Source organism: Balaenoptera acutorostrata, chromosome 3 (genome assembly GCF_949987535.1).
Source record: "Balaenoptera acutorostrata chromosome 3, mBalAcu1.1, whole genome shotgun sequence".
Taxonomy (NCBI): domain Eukaryota; kingdom Metazoa; phylum Chordata; class Mammalia; order Artiodactyla; family Balaenopteridae; genus Balaenoptera; species Balaenoptera acutorostrata.
In genome coordinates this window covers 120656495-120681686 of record NC_080066.1, presented here as the reverse complement: position 1 = coordinate 120681686, position 25192 = coordinate 120656495, and the positions used below count along the sequence as shown (strand labels likewise).

The following is a 25192-nucleotide window of genomic DNA, read 5'->3' as shown; positions in this document are numbered from 1 at the left end:
ACATGCCTGTAAAACACAAATGCTAATAAAATAGACTGGTCTTGTAAATAACTAAATGAGACCGTTGCAAAAAGTACAAAATGATAAAAATCTCACAATATGATTCAATTCTAAGCTACATATCTTGCAGTTTGCACCATTTACAACAGCAGCAAGTTGAGGGTAGAGGACAGGTGAGTCATGACATAATGAAAATTATACTCTAATCGTCTGTCACAGCAGTATAGCTTGTCTGTTCCCATGAGTCAGTTGGCAACTGTGTGTAAGAGGGGATTGGTGGAGGTAGTTTCGGAGGGAAAGGCTGACATCATCAGACTATTGCCGTGCTTTCTTTGCAAAACAGCTTTCATCAATTATCCATGACCCCCCCTTGTCTTGTGTCAAAAACTGAGAATGGAGTTATCCAAATGGATATAGTCCTACTGCCACGTGAGACTAAAAGATCTGCAGTGAAACTGCTAACAGGATAACTTGGAAACTGCATCACTGTGGCTGGCATCATATGGTGTGCAAAGTTCAAAAAATAATTTTTAAAAAATCACAGTTTCTTATAGAAACCCTAGTGACTAATATATGGCAGAAGTGGTGGGATTATGGTTTTTACATTCATTTCTTTAATTGGTTGAATCAAATTAGTGTACAATTGAAGTTTCAGGTGATGACAGATGAACCTTAGTTATAGAAGCTATTCTAAGTAGCTAACATAGTGTAGCCTCATTTTTTAATTTTTTAAAATTTTATTTATTTTTGGCTGTGTTGGGTCTTCGTTGCTGTGCGCGGGCTTTCTCTAGTTGCAGAGAGCGGGGGCTACTCTTCGTTGCGGGGCGCGAGCTTCTCATTGCGGTGGCTTCTCTCATTGCAGAGCATGGGCTCTAGAGTGCGTGGGCTTCAGTAGTTGCGGCTCGTGGGCTCAGTAGTTGTGGTTCACGGGCTCTAGAGCGCAGGCTCAGTAGTCGTGGTGCACAGGCTTAGTTGCTCCGCGGCATGTGGGAACTTCCTGGACCAGAGATCGAACCCATGTCCCCTGCGTTGGCAGGCAGATTCCTATCCACTGCGCCACCAGGGAAGTCCCTACCCTCATTTTTTGTACTGATTCCCTATTGCTGAATTTTCAGCTATAACAATGATAGCAACACAAACAGAGAAAGGATTAATACCTCTTAGGTACTACACTTTTCTAATTTTTTTCCTAATGAAAAACCTGTGAAATTATGCTAACAAACTTCTTTGCCTCAATTTGGTATAGTGAGTATAATTTTTTTCTTGATGACTAAGAGTCATTTTAATTAAAAATAAGCTAGTGGGAACCTGCTGTATAGCGCAGGGAGCTCAGCTCAGTGCTCTGTGGTGACCCAGATGGGTGGGATGGTGGCACGGTGGGAGGGAGATCTAAGAGGGAGGGGATATATGTATACATATAGCTGATTCAATTTGTTGTACAGCAGAAACTAACACAACATTGTAAAGCCACTATACCCCAATTAAAATAGATAAAATAGAAGAAAAAACCCAGAAATAAACATCTTTTTAAAAACTATTTTGTAGCTAATGAGCATCATATGGCCAGATTGGTGCTGGTACCACATTTGCTTCTGACAGCTTTAATATAAGCTTTTATTCTCCTTGGTCAGAATCACTTAAGATATCAGTATCAACACATGATATGCTGCTTCCATTCTCAGACTTTTGTTTGGGTCCATCTTGTGTCTGCCTTCATGGATCTGTTCCTTACCTTTTTGGCTCCTGACCTTTTCTACTGAATGACATCTTCGTATAACTTAAAATTACTATTTGATTTTTTTCATCTTTGACCTTTGGTTTACCCACTAACTACTCCCTTCAGCTGTGCTGCTAGCTACGATGGATAAACAGTTCATCTCTCAGGAAATCATTTCTCAGGAAATTTCATTCCCAGGAAATCTCTCTTGTTTAAGACTCTGGGGCTTTCCTTGCAAATTTTATCACAGCTAGGTTTTCTTCTTGCTATACCAGTGGGACCAGGCACTTCAGTTGTGCTGTTTTTAAGGAGGACCACTTTTGTCATTACCATTTTCTTATAGAGGTTATGCTTTGACCCTTTGGGCCCATTTATGTGGATGGCTTTATGCATAACTAATCGCTGAATTGAAGACATGACTAAACTTCTTGCAAGTGTTGTTATTTTCCTCAAGAAAATTGTATTACTGATGCTTTATCTGCCCAGTCTTATTACTTCTAAATAACTTGAACAGTAGATCTTTGATATACCTCCTTTATGCTTCAATCTTTTTTCTTATTTGTATTAGTGTTTTGGTTGGGTTGTAAATAAGGACTACTCCTCATGATTCCAGTAATTAATGCTGGGGCATTTGATAAGTGTTCAAAAAAATTTTGAGAAGTAACCCAAAGATTAGAAATTTATATATGTGTATATTATACAAAATTTATATTGTTATCTTTGGTAGAGTATAGATTATATTTATCAAAAAATAGGTTAATATGTATTTACCCTCTGGATGCAGAAGGTTTTTAACATGAAAGGTAAAATCAGGAGCCATTAAATAAAAATATTAAAAGATTTTATTGCATTAAAATGAGACAAAAGTCTGTGTGGTAAAAATACTATTAGCAGAATTTCATGCCAACGTTTGTTATATGTATGACAGAATGTGAAAACTTTCATGTACAAGAGCTGTTACAAATCAGTAGTATTTGGGCAAAAGATGAGCAGAGGTGATGAGCAAGGAATTAGCAAAAGAAGGAATGCAAGTGACCAATAAACATATGAAAAAGTTACCAATCTTATCAAATCAGATAATGTGTGACATACTGGCTTTTCCACAAAATCTTTTCAATGTGTTTGATATTCTAGATCTCAAGTGTATTTTATATTCTAGATCAGCACTGTCCAAGAGAACTTTCTACAGTGGTGGAAATGGTCTGTATTCGGCACTGTCCATTATGGAACTACTACCCACGTGTGGCTCTTGAGCACTTGAAATATGGCTAGTGCAACTGAGGAGCTGGATTTTAATACAATTTTAATTAATTTAAATAGCATCATAGCTAGTGGCTTTCATACTGGACAGTGAAGATTATTATCCAAATCTATAAGTTTCGTCAGTGAAGTGTTATTAGGGGGCTTTGAAGACAGAAACATTCTTATTCCCACATACCAAGATCTATTTTCTGAGCATTAGTGCTACAACTCTAGCTTTTCTATCCTTTGGATAACTGTGGTTTTGAAATGATTTTTCCTGGAAGCCAAAAAATATGATCAAACCAATTAGGCCTTTGTATGTGCTCTTTAAGGCACAGATAACTACATAAATTATTTAGTTGAACATTTTAGGCTGTAAAAGTCCTGTACTACTTGCAGCAGTGAACCTTTTGTTATTTTTTGCTTATTATTTTTGCCCTTGATCATATTCGAGTACCGATAAATGTTGCCAGGAAGTAGACAAGTTACATAAGTACTATAAAAACTTTTCAGGTCAGAGACTTTGCTCAAGAACGAGAGGAAGCTAACGTTTATTGAGTGCTTAGTGTCAGTCATTGTGCTAAGCACTTTCTCATGTGGATTATCTCAGTTATTTAGATGCCTTTTGTCACATTATCATAGAGGGTTTACTTCTCTGTTGCTAGAGTATGTGTCTCCTTGATTTCCTTCCGATTTCTGCCTTTGCATTTCTTCTTTACCGGTTTACCTGTTGATCTTGATTTTCTTCAACAATTCTTTCTTTTTGGTCTTATTTCTAGTGTACCCAATTTTATACCATCAATTTGCCTTTGGAGCCACTATGGTATTTTGATAGTGCATCTTTCTGTCAGTAGACTATTGTCTTTTTTAGGTAGAGTCTTAGGGGGTGCCTGTTGAGCTCTTTCGGCCATCATCCAAGAGCTCTTTATTTGCTATCAGAGACACTTAGTTTAAAAAAATTCAAACATTTTAAGATGAGTTGTTTTGCATTGGAGCAATGTATTATTTGCTTCCAAAATTCAAGTTTATGTCTTTGGTTGTAATCATTCTCTTGGTAAGTCTATAAGTAATATTCCAGTTTTATCCTATATCAAGTATCTGCCTCCTAAAGAGCAATAACTTTAAAAATAGAGTATGCAGCTGATGGGACATATTTGCTCTCTTTAATTTGTGTCCCAAGCAATTTTGTGTGTTATCATACAGAACAGATTTGGAAATTCTTTTTTTAAACAGAATTGTTTATGGTTGTTCACAGTTGCTGAATTAAAAGTGACAAACATTCAAAAAAATAGAGTATGCATAGACAAAGTTTTAGCTCTGTGCCAGGGAATGTATTACTAACATGTTTTATTTTATTTAGTGTCAGAAATTTGGAGAGTATCACAAAGATGATCCAAGTTCCTTCAGATTTTCAGAAACTTTCTCCCTTTATCCACAGGTAAGTAGATAAAAGGTCCGTGTTCTTAGTGTTGACAGTAGCATTGGGTTTCACTTTTCCTGTTGTCTTTTATTACTCATTTTATAGGGTCATTCATTTGGTTAGGTTTTAAGTTTTGAGATAGCTAAGAAATTAGTATTATGCTTGAATAGCTAGTGAAAAGTATGTAGTATTTTTATGATGGCCTTGCAGATAGCATTTATTTGTGTTGAGCAGAAATTTACACTGGAACCCTACTGTGGAGTAGAATTAGGTGTGAAGCAGATTAGCTTTCCACTTGATATAAGGGATCTAACTAATTACAGTAGTACCAAAAGGAAGTAATTTTACAAATCAGCTAGTCTTATAGTATGGTCTCATTGCCTGAGAACAACTTTATGGGGACATCCCAGATAAATAGAAAAGAAGCTAATTTGATTTATCTTACAGAACCTTTTCCACTTGGGTAGTGGAGTCTATCTGTTGTTTTGATAGATGTTTTTAAAAGTCTAGGTTGTTTATATGACGAGTTATACAGATAATATTTGTTCAACTGAGTATATATTATGTGCAAGGAATTTAGGAGAATAAAGATGGCTGACATGGATCCCACTTTCAAGGAGCTTTCATTCTGAAGGGTGAGATATGAAATATACCTAAACAACACAGAAAAGAAAGTGAGAAATACTATGAGAGATATATAACATTTAAAGGAAACTTTAAAGAATCCTTCCAAATGGATGATTTGATATATCTTTATAGAAGAGGTAGTGTTTTGTTTTAGCTCAGTCTGGAAGGATGATTAATACTGAGATGTGGAAATTCAAATTTTTGCTCACAAAAAATTTGTTTAAAGCTTCAACTTTATTAAGTTGAAGTATAAGAGCTATACTTATTTTTTGAAAATCTTTTAGTGATCTGTAACCTAGAAACTCCATGTTTATAGGGGGAGACTTTCCTAAATCTCTGGTTGAGGTTTTGGGGAGCTAGGAAAAGGCAGGGTCTGTTTGTCTTAAGGGAGGCAACCCTTTGTGTTTTGGGAATTCTCAGGCCTCATCTTCATAGAGAAATTAATAGGAAAGGGAATTGAGAGCATTAGTCTAAGTATTTGACTAAATTCTCCACACTTTCCTTACTTTCTCTTCCCTCCCTCTCCAAGCCTTCTCTTTGGGCTTTTGGATCTTCCAAGAGATCTGGGCATCCCATCTTTTCCTGTCATTGAAAGTAGAGAGCCAGAGGACCCAGAAGTGCTTTTTTCTTTGGGTTTTCAAAGCCTTATGATCTTCTAAAAGGTGACATAAACTAAATCTAAGGGAGGTCTTCATTTATAAAATATTTACCCCCAGATTTACCAATTATACATTTTTGTAAGTAAACAAGAATGATTGAAGTGGTAAGGGATGAGAGAGCCTCTCAGTGAATTATGGATCACTGAAAAACGGAACAGGAATAAGAATTTCAATGAGTGGCATGTGTTGGGAGAGAGCTGTGGAATGAGTCCCAGGCAGGGCAGCATGTAGGCACTTGAGACCTGAGGGCTGAAGGAAGTTGAGAGAAGTAACTAAAAGACAAATGGGAGTATTTTGGAGCTGATCCTATTGATTATATCAAAGACCCCTGGTGTCAAAGGACAGTGTAGCTGTCCTTCATTCAGGCCTAATTCACCCCCTTTTTGATCTCTTTCACATGAGGAGTAGGTAGAAGGGGAGAAAATGAAAGGAGAAAGAAATTATGAAACAAAGCCTAGAAAATGTTTCTTAAGGATAAAGGAGACCTTAAATATTAAGAAATAAGTGAGTATATATAAGTCCTTTTTTTTAAACCAGTGCAGTTTTGGGGATCTATCTGTTAATCTGTTTTTATGTTCTCTTAGAGTCTTTTGGTGGTGGTAATGAATAGAAATAAAAAAGCTCAGAGATGTGGACAGAGAGATGAAGAATAAAAACAAAGGTTGCTGCTAATGCGTCACCTAGCATCAGTCTCTAATAACTTAGATCTGATCAAGGGGTTTTTGTCCCTATTCTTGTCTTCCTTTTGAGTCACCTCTTTTGCTTTAATTTTTAAGTTGTTGTTGAATTATATTTTTAAGTAACTGATAAATATCATGAGTAAGATTCTTTCTGAGAAATACAATTTAGAATGTTCTTATTGTAAGGTGTTGTTTTATTGTGTTAATGGTTGTAATCAAATGCTTTTGTAGTACTAAACTTCTGTTGTAATATTAAAATCAGTAAAAGCTATCTCACATGTTTTATCTTGTAGTTTATGTTTCATTTAAGAAGATCTCCTTTCTTGCAAGTTTTTAACAATAGTCCAGACGAGAGTTCATACTATCGTCACCATTTTATGCGTCAAGATTTGACCCAGTCTCTAATCATGATTCAGCCTATTCTGTATGCATATTCTTTTAGTGGACCACCAGAGGTAAGAGGGGCAGAAAAAGAAATTGGTTTTGTTACTCTGATGTGTGCTATTAAAAAAATAAAACAACCAGGTTTTTCTTGAAATATAGTTATTAAATACAAGAATTTAATTCAAGTGTAGTTATCTTAAATTATTCATATATACACTTAAAAATATTTATGAGTGCTTACTATATGCTATATACAATGCTAGGCTGTATTAGGAAATCATTAAAAAATAAAACAGTGAGGTAGAAGAGACTTTTTAAAGATCATTTTGTGTAGTCGTTTAGTTGATTAAATCCTGTAGGGCTCATGATTATTCTTATGTCTTTAACAATGTCTAGAGGTAGTGATGATTCTAGAAACTGTATTCCAGAGTTTAGTGTCTGACAATTAGGGCATTCTGTCTAAACAGAACTTCTTGTTTTAATGCAGTCTCATTCTCCTATAGTCTTTTTGGAACATAAGATACAGTTGATTATAAAGATATACTTAAAAAAGTGATAAAGTCATCCATTTTGCCTTCTTAGCAAACTGTCACACTTATTTTAACCTATTATTAAATAAAGAGTTTTTCTGTTCTAAGGTTAAAATTATCTGTTTCACTACTTAAAAGTATGTAGTGACTATATTTGAAAATAATACTTTAGGAAGGGTTATTATAAAGATAATATTTATAATATCTACTGATTAATGATCTCTAATGATCCCTTTATTCACTGTTTTGTAAAAAATAGTGGGTAAAATGTTGTATTTTTTAAAAAATTTATTTATTTATTTTTTATTTATTTGTTTTTGGCTGCGTTGGGTCTTTGTTGCGGCGCCCGGGCTTTCTCTAGTTGCGGCGAGCAGGGGCTACTCTTCGTTGTGGTGTGCGGGCTTCTCATTGCGGTGGCTTCTCTTGTTGTGGAGCACGGGCTCTAGGTGCCTGGGTTTCAGTAGTTGTGGCACGCAGACTTAGTAGTTGTGGCTCACGGGCTCTAGAGCACAGGCTCAGTAGTTGTGGTGCACGGGCTTAGTTGTTCCATGGCATGTGGGATCTTCCTGGACCAGGGCTCGAGCCTGTGTCCCCTGCATTGGCAGGTGGATTCTTAACCACGGCGCCACCAGGGAAGTCCCCTAAAATGTTGTATTTTGTTACTATAATTTTTTAAGTAATTTGTCATAGTTTCTACTTTACTAGAAAATGCATTTTTAATATGTTGGTCTATATTTGGTCTTGTAGTCCTTTGAATCAGGAAAAAAGTTTTAGAAGTAACTTTTTTTCTTATTATCATAGTAATATATGTAAGTTGTAGACATCCAGAAAATGTAGAAAACTGTTTAGAAGAAAATTGGAATCCCACTGCCTACTCCTATCAAATTTCAAACTCTCTGTTTAATCCATGAATCCCATTAGCTTCATTTCTTAAGACTTTGCTTTTGAAGTTATCCTCTTTCTCTTCTGCATCATCACTTTCTCTCATCAGGATCATTCTCATTAACATAGAAACCTTAATAGCGCTCATGTTAAACAAAAAGCCCCTGGACTTCACATTTTCTCTAATTGCCACCACATTTCTCTGGTCCCAGTCACAGCTAAATGCAGAAAGTTACTTGTCTGTGTGTTCCCACGTCACATTCTCTTCTCAACCTATATTAGTCAAACTCTTGTCCCTAATTTTTTTATTTTTAATTTTTTTTATTTGGCCATGCCGTGCATCTTGCGGGATCTCAGTTTCCTGACCAGGGATTGAACCCAGGCCACAGCAGTGAAAGTTCAGAATGCTAACCACTAGGCCACCAGGGAACTCCTCTTGTCCCAAAATTATACTGAAACAACTCTTATCAAGGTCATCAAAGCCTTCATCTTGCTGGAACTCTCAACAGTATTTACCTTGAGGATTCTCCTTGAAAACCTTTTGCTCTAGGCTTCTCTGACACCTACAACACCTACTGGTTTTCCTCCTTCTCACTGCCTGTTCCTTCTCAGTCTCTTCCTGCTGGTTTCTCCCTTTCCGACCTCTAAGTGTTGGCATGCTCTGGGCTCAATCTCTGACTTCTTCTCTAGTTTCCCTTTCTCTAAGTGGTGCAGTCTCACCATATAGCTTTAATTACCATCTTTATGCATGTGATAGCCAAGTTCAGGCCACTTCCTTCTATTTCTTTTATTTATTTATTTATTTATTTATTTATTTATTTATTTATTTATTTACTTATGGCTGTGTTGGGTCTTGGTTTCTGTGCGAGGGCTTTCTCTAGTTGCGGCGAGTGGGGGCCACTCTTCATCGCGGTGCGCGGGCCTCTCACTATCGCGACCTCTCTTGTTGCGGAGCACAAGCTCCAGATGCGCAAGCTCAGTAATTGTGGCTCACGGGCCCAGCTGCTCCGTGGCATGTGGGATCTTCCCAGACCAGGGCTTGAACCCATGTCCTCTGCATTGGCAGGCAGATTCTCAACCACTGCGCCACCAGGGAAGCCCCCCTTCTATTTCATATTCAGTACTATTTTTCCATCTCCAAATTTGTTCTGTCCCAAGCCTTTCCCCTCTCACTCAGTGGTGCCACCATCAGTTAAGACTCTTTCCTCTTGACTGGACTCTATTTTTCAATTGTTACTTCAGTTTAGAGATTCCTCAGAAAGTTAAATTGAAATATACTTTGAGAATTCATAATACCAAGAGGTTTTATGTAATAAGGTAATAAATTAAAAAATTAAAATATCCTAGAAAGATCAATTTTGTGTTTTTAATTATTTTTTCCTGCCTCCTCTTTCATTGTTTCCTTCATGTCAGCCGGTTCTTCTTGATAGCAGCAGCATTCTTGCAGATCGTATTCTCCTCATGGACACATTTTTCCAGATTTTGATTTATCATGGTGAGGTAAGAGTCCATAGCATTTAAAGCTAAGCACGTAGTTTCAGTAAAGTCTTTTTATTCATAGAAGCTTTCCCCCCTTTACTATGTGACTAGTGTTTCCTCTATGATAAGCTTTATTTCCACTTTTATAAGATATGTGTAAAATGTGATTCTCCTTCTACAAGTTTTTAGACTTAATTTGCAATTGACCCATCTGTGGTTATTTTGTCTGTTTGTCCACACATAATTGGAGAAATAGATTTTATACAAAGCATAGTTGTGAAAGTAAGAGTGTTAGCATATCATACTTTTGGGTTTTACCTGAAGATATTGAGAGGAGAAAAGTCAGCCTTTGTCAGTAGGCAGGCTTTCCTTTTCATTATTTCATGTAACCATTTAAAAAGTATTCCACATGAAGTATTTAAAAAAATATTTCACTTGATCTTAAAAACTCATTTAAAGCACAAATTAATTAAAATTTATAACTTCACTTAATTGGAATGGTAAATGATTGAAAAGAGCAGAATATTTGAGTAGCAGTTAAACTTTAATCTAGGTATTTAGCATAACTCTGTTAATTCCTGCATTTATTCATTCAGCCAGTATTTAAGTGCTTCCTCTGTATAAGAAAGCACTGAAATCTAGATTCTTTGAGAGATACAGATCTCTTTTTTTCACAAACCTACACTCAAGCTTATAGTCTAGTATTCTAGTAACTCCAGCAGATATATTTTTCCAGTGTTTTAATTGTAAATGATTTTAGATTTGCACTGTAATGGTGAAGACCTTATTCAAAATATTACTTTAAGTGATATTATCCAGGACTTTTAAAGACCTATTGATTATTATTTTTAATTGATACCAGTTACTAGTGCTGTTTACCTTTTAAGAATAATGCCTATGATATGACAGAGCTAGGTGTTTTGCTTATATCTTTTGTCTTTTCGTACTTTTGTTTCTTCAAATAGCTCATTAATATGCTTAAATGAGAAATCAGAAATGCAGATGACTGTTCCTCTGTTAAATACGGAGATATAAAGCAATATAGAGTATACATTGATTGATTCAGTTAACTTAGAAATCAAGCCAGGTTTAAATTTGTGGATGATTTAATTACATGGTTTTTGGAGTCGTTTTCCTTAATAAAAGAACTGATTCAGATGCTCTTTTACAGGTATATTATTTTTATAATATTATTGCTATTATTATTAAAGTTTCTATGCTTATGTATCTTGGGAGAATGTAACTCCATTGGTACAGACTTCATAATAGTAGGTCATTAACTTTGAAGTCTCTGGGAAATCTTCTGTAGTGAAGATCCCCCTTATTTATCATAAACTTAGGTAGATAGATAGCTTTTAGCTAACATTAATATGATAAGTATAGTGTTTTACAATTTTTCTGGCTGAATTATTATTTCTTTTTACTTTTAAAGGAAAAGAAATATGCTAATTTTGCATCTGTTTACTCAAGAATACTGAAATTAGTATTTGTAACTTAAAAAAAATAAATAGGATAATGTTCTATAATTTTCTTATTTTCTGAAGATTGCTTCATTTGAAAAAAAATCTTCTCTTAAAGTTTTTGGTTAGGCAAGAAAAAAAGTCATACGTTTTTAACTGTTGTAAAATTAGACCATAGCTCAGTGGCGTAAGTCGGGATACCAGGACATGCCAGAATATGAAAATTTCCGCCACCTTCTGCAAGCCCCAGTGGATGATGCACAGGAGATCCTTCACTCCAGATTTCCAATGCCGAGATACATTGACACTGAACACGGGGGCAGTCAGGTAAGTACTGTTAATTTGTTTGTGTGTTTGTTTGTTGCTGGTTTTACGAGTTGATCCTACTTGCCTTCTGACATTAATTTGAATAGACTGCTTCACCAGGCACATGAAAAAGGAAGGAGATGGGCAGATGGTTTCCAGGGGAAGGTATGCTTGCTTTTTGCTTTAGCTTTGAGAGCAGAGCAGTAAGATTATTGACTAGCTGTCTAAAGCTGGTGGTTTATCCCATCTTCTTCCTCCAGCCCAGCTCTAGTAAAGAGCCAGGATGGCATTATGGTGGTATGCAAGCTTTAGTTGAGCAAGAAGGTATGAACAACTTGGGAAATAATTTAGTGTACTTTTCTTAAATCTGTTTACTTACTGGTAAAGTCTATGAATATGAAGTTTGTGGTAACATAATGTTTTTCTGTTTTCCTCATTCTATCATTTCAATTTTCTAGGAAATATAATAGGAAAGCATTATGGCATTATAAAAAGGTGTGTAATTTTTAGAATTATGAGGATTAAATAAGATACATGTACATCTACACATAGCCCTTTTGGGCCTTACAGAAGACTCAGTTAGGACCCCTTAACATACATTCTTAAAACACTTTTACTGCCCTTGTAATTCTTATTAGAGTTATATAAATTAATTATAGATTATTATAAGTTTGTTTCACTTGTTCCTTAAAAGCACAGATGTTGCTTTGTTTATTAATGTATCCCTAGTGCCTAGCACAGTATTACATAGTAGGTAATAAATATCAGTAACTATTATTCAGAAATGATAGCAATTATTATTAGGGTTTTACTATAATAGAAGCTACCCTGTACTGAGAATTTGCAAAGCTGATAGTTAGCACTTTACATACCTTCTCTCATTTGATTCTCATAGCAGTCCTATTGTTATCTCCATTTTACAGATAATAAAACTGAGACTTAAGGTACTTGTGGCCAAGGAAACATAGTAAATGGAGGAACTGGGATTTGAATCCAGATGTTCTGACTCTTGAGCCAGTGCTCTTGTGTTTCTACTTTTAGAGTAGAAAAAGATTTTATATGGTACTAAATTTCAAAAGATAGGACTGTCCTTGTTCTTCCAACATGTAATAATAATTTATGACTGGTTCTCTCATTGATGTTTCACCACATGTAGTGCTATCTTCCTCTTTTATTCTGGTTATTATTTAATGATGATAAGGCATAGTGGATAGATGGGTAAAATGTTGGGTAAGTGCTCTCATGGAATAGCCTACAGTTTAAAAAAGTTTGAGAGTCATTGTTTAAAGTAAAAGAACATGTATAGGTTTTCATGGTTTTTATTTTTTTTTATTTTTTAATTTATTTAATTAATTTATTTATTTGGCTGCCGTTGGGTCTTCGTTGCTGTGCGCGGGCTTTCTCTAGTTGCGGCGAGCAGGGGCTACTCTTTGTTGTGGTGCTCAGGCTTCTCATTGCGGTGGCTTCTTTTGTTGTGGAGCACAGGCTCTAGACGCGTGGGCTTCATTAGTTGCAGCACGCAGGCTCAGTAGTTGTGGCTCACGGCCTCTAGAACGCAGGCTCAGTAGTTGTGGCGCACGGGCTTAGTTGCTCCGCGGCATGTGGGATCTTCCCAGACCAGGGCTCGAACCCCTGTCCCCTGCATTGGCAGGTGGATTCTTAACCACTGCGCCACCAGGGAAGCCCGATTTCATGGTTTTTATTTTTATCATTTTTGGGGACTTCCAACCTCTGATGACGTTTCAGACCAGGTATTTGGTAAATGTCACAGTAACCTTGTCATGATTGTTGCAGACATAATCTTTATATGCTGAGTTTTGGACTCAACAATTTGTATTTGTTACTATGAATGTTATTATGTATGTATGATTTGGCAAGAAGAGGTTACATTTATTATTTATGTGTAACATATAGTGGCCTATATGTTTCAAAATTTAGTTCATTTTTTTTTTTTTTTTTTTTTTTTTTTTTATAAACCTTGTATTGATAATAGATTAAGGTTTAATTTTTTTAAGGATTTTCTTATTTATTTATTTATTTATTTATTTATTTTTGGCTGTGTTGGGTCTTCGGTTCGTGCGAGGGCTTTCTCCAGTTGCGGCAAGCGGGGGCCACTCTTCATCGCGGTGCGGGGACCGCTCTTCATCGCGGTGCGCGGGCCTTTCTCTATTGCGGCCCCTCCCGTCACGGGGCACAGGCTCCAGACGCGCAGGCTCAGCAATTGTGGCTCACGGGCCCAGCTGCTCCGTGGCATGTGGGATCTTCCCAGACCAGGGCTCGAACCCGTGTCCCCTGCATTAGCAGGCAGATTCTCAACCACTGCGCCACCAGGGAAGCCCTCATTTTTTTAAAGTTGCATTTTAATAAAGTTAATTTGACCCAAACATATTAAATACAATTGAGTTTAGATAGTATAATACATTTGTTTAGCCTATATTGGCCAAATCTATTTTTGATGGATAATGTTATTTCTTCTTTGCTTTTAAGGCGCGTTTCCTGCTTTCGAAAGTCAACCCTTCACAGACTCATAATAATATGTATGCCTGGGGACAGGTAAGTGTAAATAGCAGATGTTGGAAATTATTTCTTTGTGTTATTATAGTTTGTTATTTTAGTGAAAGCTACATTTTTCCCTACGTATTTGGTAATTTCTGTTGCAAAAGTAATAAAAAAATAAGAGTTGAAAATAGAATTAGCATTTGGTGGCACCACAGAAAATAAAAAAGTGATTATATCAAATAGATAGAACCCCTTCATATTTCAAGCTTAACACTTTACCCTTGAGACAAAAAGCAATAAAGTGTATAATATGAGATAGGAGGTGGTGATTCAAGCTTAATGCTAGGCTATGAACCATAAAGGGCCACAGTAAGCTGGGAGTGGTCAGGGATTGTGGTTGAGCAGGAGAGGCTGGAAGCCTGGAAATCATTATTAATATATTTTAATTTGGTGGAAGTCCTACCTCTTGATACAATATATCAACATTTATCAAGTGTTCCAATCTTCATGACTCTATATTGGTACTTTAAGATCCACAGTGATCATCCCTGCCTTTGAAGAGCTTGTAGTCTAGTATTAGAAATAAAATACATACCTAAGTAGTTAAAGTACAAGGCAGAGTGGGCTATGTGCTTTTAGGAAGATTTAAAGTATTACAGGGGGATAGATGAGGAGGAGTGGAAGAGGTCACATGGTGGCAGCAGGAGAGGGTGTCAGAATAGAGCTCAGAAAAAGAGACATTTCCTTTTAGAGTGGTTATTAATCCAGTAAGTAGGAATTGTATGAGGAAGGGAATTCTAGGTAGAAGACAGTATGGAGTAAGGTAAAGGGTACACGTAGGGATGCATAGTAGAACAATAAATTGGCAATATATTGTGCAGCCAAATTGTGGAGGCTCTTGAAGGCCAGGCTGAGGACTGAGGAGTTGAGTCTTTATTTGGTAAGAAATGGAATGTTATTGAAGGTTTTTGGACAGAGGGGCAAATTTGAGTCTTAGATAATACAGTCGAATCTTAAGATTAATTGGGAGCAGTGTGTAGGCTGAAACTGTATCTGTCGAAGTAATCCAAGTGAGAGGGAAAGAAGACGAGATGGTGAAAAAGAGTAGATTTCAGCGATATTTCAAAAGTAGACTCAGTGAGATTTGATTAGAAGTTGCAGGAAAGTAAAACTTACTCCAGGGCAAGACAGCTGTATGCAAAATGTGAATTCTGACTGAATTCTGGATTAGAGAGAGCGAACAGCTTATAAAGAACATAATTGGGATGATTTGTGATATTTGGATGTGGACTATATGTCAGATACTAGTATAATATTATTAAATTTCTTGAGTGTGATAATGGTGTTGTGGTTATGTAGGAGAGTGTCCTCGATCTTGAGAGATATATCCTGAAGTGTTTAGGGGTAAAATATCATGATGTCTTCAACTTGCAGAAATTATTTAATAAGAAAAAGAAAAGGAAAAATACATAGAAACATAAAGAAAATGTGGCAAATATTAATCAATGATTTTATGTTTAGAGTATGTGGGTGTTTTTTCATTGTACTTTTCTCTAGGTTTGAATTTCTGAAAAATAAATAGTTGAGGGAGAACAAGATAATATGGGGTTTTGAGCCTGGGTAACTGAGGAGAATATGTGCCAGTAAGTGGGAGGGTGGAAAGAAAATGTTTGATTTTATTTATTTTTTATTTTATTTTATTTTTTTGCCGCATTGTTTGTGGGATCTTAGTTCCCTGACCAGGGATTGAATCCTGTCCCTCGGCAGTGAGAGTGCAGAGTCCTAACCACTGGACCACCAAGGAATTCCTGAAAATGTTTGGGTTTAGACTTTGAGTTTGAGATACCATCTAGATGCCCAAATTGAGCAGATTGTTGAAATTTTGGGTTTGGTGATCAGGGTAAGGATTCATAGACAAGTGATACTTAAAGTCATCACAGTGGATTCTTGTCCAAGGAGAGAATAGAGAGGCAAAGCAAGGATGAGATAAAACCTTGAGGAAGTACAAGTGGTAGGAATATTTTATAAATAATCAGAGAAGTGGAAGGAAAATGAGAAGAATACCATATCCTAAATGATGAGGGAGGACGTTATAGAAGGAAGAAGAAGGGAGTAGCAAATATTGAGGTGCTGCAGACACTTGATTTGATGACTAGGAGGTTATTTTTGGCCCTTGGTAAGCAGTTTTAATATAGTGGTTGAGTAGCAGATAGATTGTAAGGAATTAGTAGGTGGTAAAGAAGTGGAGGTCATAAGTGTAAATGATTCTTTGTGTGTGTGTGTAAATTATTCTTTTGCAAATTTAGCCTGAGTGAAGAGTAGGATGATTGTTATTAGAGTAAGGACACAGAATTTGTGGACCAAGTGTAAGGAGCTAATGTAGGGGAAACACAAGAGAACAGTGCGTAGATGTTTAAGATCCTCAAAAGGAGACAGTGTGATCACACGCACTGTATGGTGGTTAAGCATTGGTAAGGAGGCAGGACATTTCTTTCTGCAAAAGCAAAGGGTGAGAAGAAGGGTGAAGACAGAGAAAGATTTTGAGGTGGAGAGAAAACTCACATTGGATAAGCCTGTTTCTTTTCAGTAAAAGATTATTTTCTAAGAGAGAGAAATGCTGGGGTTAAGGACTAGAAAATAGAAAAGATTAAAAACAGCTATAGGGAATATAAGAAAGCAACAGAAGATGAATAAAAGACTTTTACAGCATGGTGAGGGTCCCTTTTATTTACTAACAGTTTCTTGAGCATGCTTCTGTAATGTTCTCTAGCCATGCTTTGTAAGTCAGACATTGCATTGGGGCTAATTTAGGACTGGAGATAAGAAAGATGGACACAGCAAAGGGAGTAGAATAATTGAGAGCGATGTTAGATAACTGACTATGGGGTCCAGGCTGGTTAGAAGAGAAACGAAGCAGTAATTGGGATTAAGGCCCTTTTCCTTTGAATATAGAGGTGCCTCAAAAGTTTGCCTTGAATTCTGTATATTCACTGTTTCTCTGGGTGATTGTATCCACTCCTATGGCTTCAGCTTTCATCTGAGGCTAACTTGTAAATCTCCATCTTTGGTTTGGCTTCACAGTGACCTATAGACTGGAATTTCTATAACTGCCTGCTGCACAGCACTTGAGTTTCCTGTAGACATTTCATAAGCAGCATGCCCCAACTTGAACTCTTTCACACTATCTTGTACTGACTGACTTTCCTATTTTTGTAGAGGGCCCCACTGTTCTCTCAATTCCCAAGGCTTGGAACTTTAGTCATTTACATCTTCTCCCTTCTGCCCCTAATTACTGACTTATTTTCCCTGTCCATTCCCTCCTTTCCTTGTCACTAATCGAAGTCAAGCCCTTGTTACTATTCACATAGACTGTTGGAATTACCTGCTCTTGGTGCTTCAGCCTTTTCCTCCATTTTGGCACTGGCCAGAGTGGTCTCCCTAAAGCAGTTCTAAGTCAAAGCACTGCCTAGAAATCTTTAATAACCCCCTACTAAGTTACATATAAGTTCTGTATTGCTATTGAGGGTCCTTTATGGTATGCTCCAAATAGCTTTGTCCACTTTTAGCTACTCTTTAGTCTTTTTAGCCAAACTGGACTTCTTACTCCACTCTGAATACACTAAGCATGTAACTTGTCCCTATCACCACTTGTAACACATCATAGCCATCCCTCAAGGCTCAGTGCAAAGTTTACTGACTCCATGAAACCTTTTCTGTGATTGCATGACTGGATATTGTGTAATATCCCTGGCGCTTCATCCCCGCCCCCTTTTTTCATCTATTTCTGATGGCACTTATTTCTCCTGTTAGATTATAAATTACTTAAGGGTGATAACTGTGTCATTTTCATCTTTGACTTTCCACAGTACCTTAAACATAGCATATATTGACCATAGTAGATCTGGACAGGAGAACAGAGATTAGAGTATGGGAGGTCTGTGGAGACGCTTTAGGAGTTAAGAAGCTTTCGTGATATAGATAAATAAATTGAATTCACGGTCTAAAAGTTCTGAAAGGTGAGGAGTTTTTTATAGCAAAGAAAGAAACTTACTCTTGGAAGGCGTTCAAAGGGTACACATAGCACATGTGAGAAAAATTTGTGCCCATATAATACATATACGTATAGACTCTCAATATCACCCCTCACCCTCTTCCAGTTGCTGGGGGAACAAAAAGCCAAATATTACTGTGATGTGGAAGTTTGGAGTACAGGATGTACCATGAATCAGCCTTTCCATTATACTTAACTCTAGTTAGCTGAGTATTGGTTTTGGTTCTGGATCCCACAACTTAAGAGGAACTTATTTAAGAAAAGAAAATTGCAAGAATATAGAAAAGTAGCACCAATAAATAGAGTTAATGGAAATGGTGAATAATCAATATGAAGGGGAGGTTAAAGGCTTGAAGGATACTTGAAAATAGTACTCGTCAGGGGTCACATATCACATGCCCCTAGGGACCAGGTGAACAAATGAGTGAAGCTGGCTGCATATAAGAAAACTTGACTCTCAGTGTCAAAAAGCAATACCTGGGGGCAGCGGGCTATGGCAGACTAGGGTTTGTGGGGAGGGTACACAAATCCTTTTCTAAAGGGGGTAGCTGTTCCTCCCCTCCAGATGATTGTTGCCATACACATAATTCAATTAACAAAATGTTGTGAGCTCACATTATGAAGACCAAATAAAACCTATCTCTTTGTGGCTGAATTTCTGCATTAAAAAAGCACGGTTTAGTTCATGGAAATAATGGCTTGTTCCTTGTTTTGGGAGGTTTAAATTACAACATGGAGATGTAGACGGAAGACATATAAAGTAAAGAACTCGTTGAGCTGTTAAACATGGAGAGGCATCATTGTGGGCTGGTAATTGAAAACTCTGCAGGTTACTAAACTTCCTATGCCTTTTCTTCCTTGTCTGTTGTAGAGTTTGATGACACATACTTGATATGCCCAGTAATACTCAGTAAATATTAGTTATTAGTTTTCCTTGTTATCACTGGAAAAAAAGTCTCTCTAAAGATATTTAAGATAGGAAAGAAAACCTATTTTAAACTGAAGTTTAATTATTACTGCCTGGAGGTAGGGGCATTAGAGACATAAACAAGAGCCCTAACACTTAAGCCAGATCCTGAAAGACGGAGATTATTTCATTGGGTGACTATGATGGAGAAGGAAATCCCAGGCAAAGGAACAAACGTATATTGTTTATCTGATTCACTCGTTTGTTTATCCATCCACCCATTCATCTATTCAGTACTCAATTTTGAAAGCCATCACCTTTGGAGAAACTTAAGTGTACTTACTTGTTATTAAATGAATTCTTTTTATTGATTTGATAAAAAGTCGTTTAAATATTTACAGTCATTAAGTTAAATTATGTCCTTATACTATACGGTGGTTTTAATTACATTGTTATCAGGTCTGTCTCTCCTTAGATTTTTTATAAAGTGTTTTCCTCGAAAGGCAGTTGAAGACAGTTTGGGTTTCTTCTCATTATTGCATTTTAGAAAATATAATCATCTTTTCTAGGAATGCACTTTAAAAATTTTTGTAATTTTTTGGCCGCTCCACACCGCACATCATGTGGGGTCTTAGTTCCCCAAGCAGGGATCGAACCTGCTCCCCCTGCATTGGAAGTGCGAAGTCTTAACCACTGGACCGCCAGGGAAGGCCCCCAGAAATGCATTTGATTTAGCAAAATTTAGGAATTAGTTACAGTTACACCTTTGGGGGAAGCTGACATTTGATCCTATCTTTTATGAATAGATTCTTACAAAAACAAAACAAAAAAATTTCTATAGGATTTTACTTAGACCATTTCTTTTTTTCAGATTGGTTCCAAACTATTTGAAAAATCTTTCATTTGTATTAAACTTGTTGATGTGTCTAAAAACAATGAAATTTTGGTCTGACATTTAAATCAGTGTTTCTCAGTCTTTATATTTTGTTAAATTTGAAAACATCCCTTTCCTGTAATGCTGTTTGAAATGTCAAAATTAAATAAATATGTTAATTAGAAGTAAGAAAGAAACCAAGAGCCCTAAGGTCTTTTTTGACCTATGATTTTTGTAAGGGAAATTATGTTAATATTTTTATAGATAATAATAGCTAATAAGCTGAATCTGTACTGTGTTTTAGTCATTATGCTAAGATTTTCACACACTTCTATTTGTTAAAATACTCCTGTGAGGTGAGTACTATTAATCCTATTTTTCAGAAGAGGAAATTGAGGCTTATATAGGTTAAGTAACTTACCTCAAATCACAAAGCTAAACTGTGACAGGGTCTGGATTTGAACCTAGGTCATTCTAACCCCAGAATCTGAATTTTTAACCATTAAGCTAAATTGATGATTGAAATTTAGGGAGTTAACATGGTAGCCAAGCATTTCACTAAAAATTATGGAATTTAATACCTTAGTTTTCTTTTTGTCAGAAATCAAGTACCCAGTGTAAGTATTATCCACGGATGGCCTGAAGAGGGCACCACTGCAACACTGCTTCTGTGACAGGGTGCTGGAGGTCTCTGTTGCTATAGTGCTTCATATACTAAATGATATAAAGCTTGGAACTTTTTGCTTAATCCTGGCTATATTTTAAAGAGAAAAAGAGTGCAGTTGTAAAACTGAGATCAATCAATTGCAAATTTTTGATAATATTGAGTTGAGCATTAGTATTAATCACTTCAAATAAGATCACAGTATATGAGTTAGAAAATCCATATATATTTTGTCTTGACCAGGAGAAATAGATCTGGGATTGGGTGAATTGAGGTGGAAAATGTGTAAAATGGAAAAAATTAAGGTATAATAATAATAATGTTGTATGCCTACTGTGTGTGTCAGGTATTGTTCTATTTGCTTTACAAAGTGTAACTCATTTAATCATTATAACAACCATGTGAAATAGGTTCTGTTATTACCTGTATTTTACAAATGAGGAAACTAAGATTCAGAGAGGTTAAGTAAGTGGCAGAGCCAGGATATGAGCTCAGCAGTCTGACTCCAAACTCTGAGCTCTTAATTCCAGTGCTGTTGTCTCCCTTCATTATCAAGTTTTTCAAGTTCATATAAATTCACATATGAAAACACATAATAAAATTGATTTTCCACTATTCAGGAGAGGTTATGGCATATCTGTGGCTATGCCAGCCTAGAACCACAAGAGCTATAAAGTCATAGCTCATATTTGCCATAAACTTGCTGATATCCTCTGAAAATTACTTAATTTTCCTGTTTTAGACATTTTATATATACTAATAAGAAACTGGATATCAGGTGAAAACTTTAAAAATCCAGATACAAAATATTGTAGAAAAACTTTCTTGCTACAATAAAATTTCATTATTAGTGGATTGGATTACTAAGGTCATTCCATCAACACAGTTTTTATTAAAATAGAAGTTAGGAATTTTCCCTAACTCTTGTTAATTACTTAGAACCCACAGAAATCAATTAAAATTACTTGAATGAAAATATATAAGTATAGTTTATTTAAAAAATGATATAAATTCTCTTCCTTCCATCTGGCGGTTCTGCTAAAATGTGTAAGTGGAATTTTATTTTAGTAAACAGGCAGCAATAAGGGAGACTTATTTCTTAGTAGTGATAAAAACACCAATACATTCAAGGCAAATGAACACTTTACTACTTTAAAGATTAAGTTGGGTATGGAGCTATTGTAAGGCCAATTGGTAAACTGCGGTACAAATCTGAGTCTGACCACATGGGGTTAGTGCAGACTCCAAAAGTTAAAGGACATGGTCCACAAGACTGCCCCTACTTCAGATGCCAGCCGAAAGTCGAATCCCAGGTTACCCACACTTCTGACCAACTGGCTACAAATCCGTTTGTGTGTGGGGTGGTGAGAAAGGGAGGGTGGTGGGGTGGGCAGTGGGTGGGTAGAGTGGGTAGGGGGGGTGGGTTCCCATAACCCCCCTCCCCAGGTTTGGTAATTCCCTAGAACAACTCACAGAACTCAGGAAAGCACTATATTTATGAATACAGTTTTAGTATAAAAGTTACAAGTTAGGTCCAGCTAAATGAAGATAGACAGCAAGGTCTGGGAGGGTCCCAGATACAGAGCTTCTGTGCCCTTTTCCCATGGAATCAGTGTGCGTCACCCTCGCAGCACATTGATGTATTCCTCAAACAAACAGGAAGCTCCACTGGGCTTTGGTATCCAGTGGTTTTATTGTTTTTGCTTTTGTTTCTCTTACGCATGATTGATTGAATCTCTAGCCCCGAATCTCTTCCTCCTTGGAGGTCAGGCTCTCTTAAAGCCCAGGCATCTAATTACGTGGTTGATCCTTCTGGTGACTGGTCCCTATCCTGAGTCATCTCATCTCATAGCATAAACTCAGGTGTGATCTGAGGGGCTCATGAATAACAGATACTACTATCAGGAAATTCTAAGGATGTAGTTTCCCTCTCAGGAATCTGGGACAGGAATCTGGGACAAAGGCCAGCAGATTCTTTATTATACAACAGGAGCATAGACATTATTCTGCTTAAAATGATTTCCTTGTCTATTTTTTTACACATTTGCTTATACACTTTAAGGTATCATCCTATGTTTTAATAATAGAAAATATCTTTCTTTTCCTCTAGGAGTCTGGAGCACCTATTCTCACAGATGATGTTAGTTTACAAGTGTTTATGGATCACTTAAAGAAACTTGCTGTGTCAAGTGCTGCTTGATGTGCTAAACATATTAAGAACACTTAAGAAGATGAAATAATATTTCAGTTTCTTTTTTTCCCCTTTTTTCAGTTAATCTGTGGAAACCAACAGAGAGATCTCTCTGGACTCTTTTTGTATTAGTACGGTTTGAGACAACAAATGGAAAAATGTTCATGTTTGTAGATTAAGCTAGAATTTACGAGCAATAAGAACAAATTTGTTTTGCTTGCCACAGTATTATAACTGGTTTTAGAAATTTGAGGTCTTTATAACTTATGTTAAAAAGTAAAAATAGAGTCTGCCTTGTACTACAGAGATATAACTCATTTGTATGTTGCAGACAAATTCAAAGTGGCACTGAATGTTCTTGACCTTTTGAAAACTTGTTTCTTAATTTTAACCAAAAAGTAAACAAAATCATCAACAGTAATGATAAGTGTGAGAATTTTTGCCTATTCATTGAATATTTTTCTGTGATCTTCAGCACTTACGTATACACTATTTCTGTATTTACTCTGTTAAGGCAGCTTTATTTTTATGATGATTTGTTTAGGAATTATTTGACTTTATATATGGTAATTTTCATGAAGATAATTTAATGTTTTTGGTCATTTGAAAAAATAGTTTAGAGATGAAAGTTTTTTTGGGTAACAGTTCCACAGTTGACAACATATGTGAAATTCCCACAAAGTACTCAACTATGTGATTTAAAAGTGATAATTTTTTTTATAAAGGGAGATAGAAAATAAACAGTTTGGCACAGCACATTTTAGAAAGGCTTTGCAGTAAAAGGACTTTTGTAACTTCTAAACCAAATTTGGTATTCACTGCATGGTTTTGTTGTTTCCCTTTGTTTATCTGAGGTAAATTTTACATTATATCCTTCAGTATTTTAAACTATTTTGGGAGTTTACACACTACTTTTGGTTTTTGCTTCCATTTTGTGAACTTTATTAAGTTGTAGTTCTTATTGAAACAGTATTATCTAATATTCTGTTGAATTTTATCATGTGGTGACGCTCAGTTCTATTTTGATTTATTCATTAGTATCATTCACTTTTACCTTTTAAAGTTTACTTGTAGCAAATGTTTACACTGCTAAAGCCAGATATGTTTGACAATGGAATTTACATCAAGAACTGCAAATAAAAGGTGGTGCTATGATATGGGCCCAGAAGGACAGTGTCATGATTGTACTTGCATGAACACTATCATTTGATGGTAAAATAGACAGAAACTTAAAAAAAATTTGTTTATATGTTATATTCAATTAGAGTAAGTAAGTTGCTCTGTTCCATTTTATTTGAATTGAACTGTGCTAGGTTTAAATACCAATAAAATATACTTTTTCTCTGTTTTCCTGCTTATTTTGAAACCTAGTAAGCCTGAAAAGCCTAATGTAAAATTAAAGCATTTATAAAACCTGATATTAGTGGATTAAAAAGTTATTCATTTTAAAAAATAACAGCTTTATTGAGGTTTAATTCACATATTACACAATTCACCCATTTGAAGTGTAAAGCTCAATGGTTTTTAGAATATTCATGGAGTTGTGTAGCCATAACCACAATCAATTTTAGAGCATTTTCATCTCCCAAATAGTTATTTGTTTTTGCTATAAGGAACTGAGGAAAATCCCTGTGATGATGATACATGTTTAGTTTGCCTGGCCCCTTAACTTATATCCTTTAGGAATGCATTGTTTTTTCTTCTCTTGAGTAATGAGCTGCTACTTACTCCTAAACTGTCCTCTACTTCTAAATCAGTTACAGCCGAAGGTACTAAAGTATCTCTGTATTTAAGGGATAAGGATGAACGAATGTATCATCATACCCTTTTAGCTTACCATTTGAAAGAAGTCACCCTGGATAATTTTTGTGTATAATTTAGCTATTACTAAATTTCTAGCTATTTAAATACACTTGAAGGAAGAAATGTTTAACCCTTTTAATGAACTTAGAGTGGATAGCAAATATTTGCTAAATCACTAGCAGCACTGAGAAGCTTTGGTGTGTCCAGAACTATTAGGGAATTCATTCTTTTTTTTTTTTTTTTTAAATTTATTTATTGATTGATTGCTTGATTACTATGTTGGGTCTTCGTTTCTGTGCTAGGGCTTTCTCTAGTTGCGGCAAGCGGGGGCCACTCTTCATCGCGGTGCGCGGGCCTCTCACTATCGTGGCCTCTCGTGTTGCAGAGCACAGGCTCCAGACGCGCAGGCTCAGTAGTTGTGGCTCACGGGTCTAGTTGCTCCGCGGCATGTGGGATCCTCCCAGACCAGGGCGCGAACCTGTGTCCCCTGCATTAGCAGGCAGACTCCCAACCACTGCACCACCAGGGAAGCCCGAGGGAATTCATTCTTGAATCTACTTACCCCTAGTGGCTTTATCTCTAAAAATGACTTTAGATCTCATCTATGCACACTTATATTTTGTTGTAACAGAATACATTTATTATTTTATTGGCTGATTCTAAAAATGATCTGATAATTTCTCTATCCAATTCTCCACTTGATAAACTTCCCTCTCGTATTCCCCAGCCCAGACTGCATCTAAGGAATGTGCTTGTTTTCCAGTCCAGACCAGAAACTAAGGAATCATTTTCAACTCTTACTCTGCTCAACATCTTT

The 25192-nt window shown here is 36.2% G+C and overlaps 1 protein-coding gene across 1 annotated transcript in view; it reads left to right on the top strand.

Moving 5' to 3' along the window:
- Window positions 1–23920, top strand: part of SEC23A (SEC23 homolog A, COPII coat complex component) — a 61889-nt gene extending 37969 nt beyond the window's left edge. The window contains exons 15-20 of the mRNA XM_057543370.1: window positions 4320–4397; window positions 6639–6800; window positions 9555–9641; window positions 11252–11407; window positions 13874–13939; window positions 22492–23920. Coding sequence (XP_057399353.1) covers window positions 4320–4397; window positions 6639–6800; window positions 9555–9641; window positions 11252–11407; window positions 13874–13939; window positions 22492–22581 — 639 coding nt within the window. The 3' untranslated portion in view covers window positions 22582–23920. The remainder of the gene's footprint in view (window positions 1–4319; window positions 4398–6638; window positions 6801–9554; window positions 9642–11251; window positions 11408–13873; window positions 13940–22491) is intronic.
- The last annotated feature ends 1272 nt before the right edge of the window (window positions 23921–25192 follow it).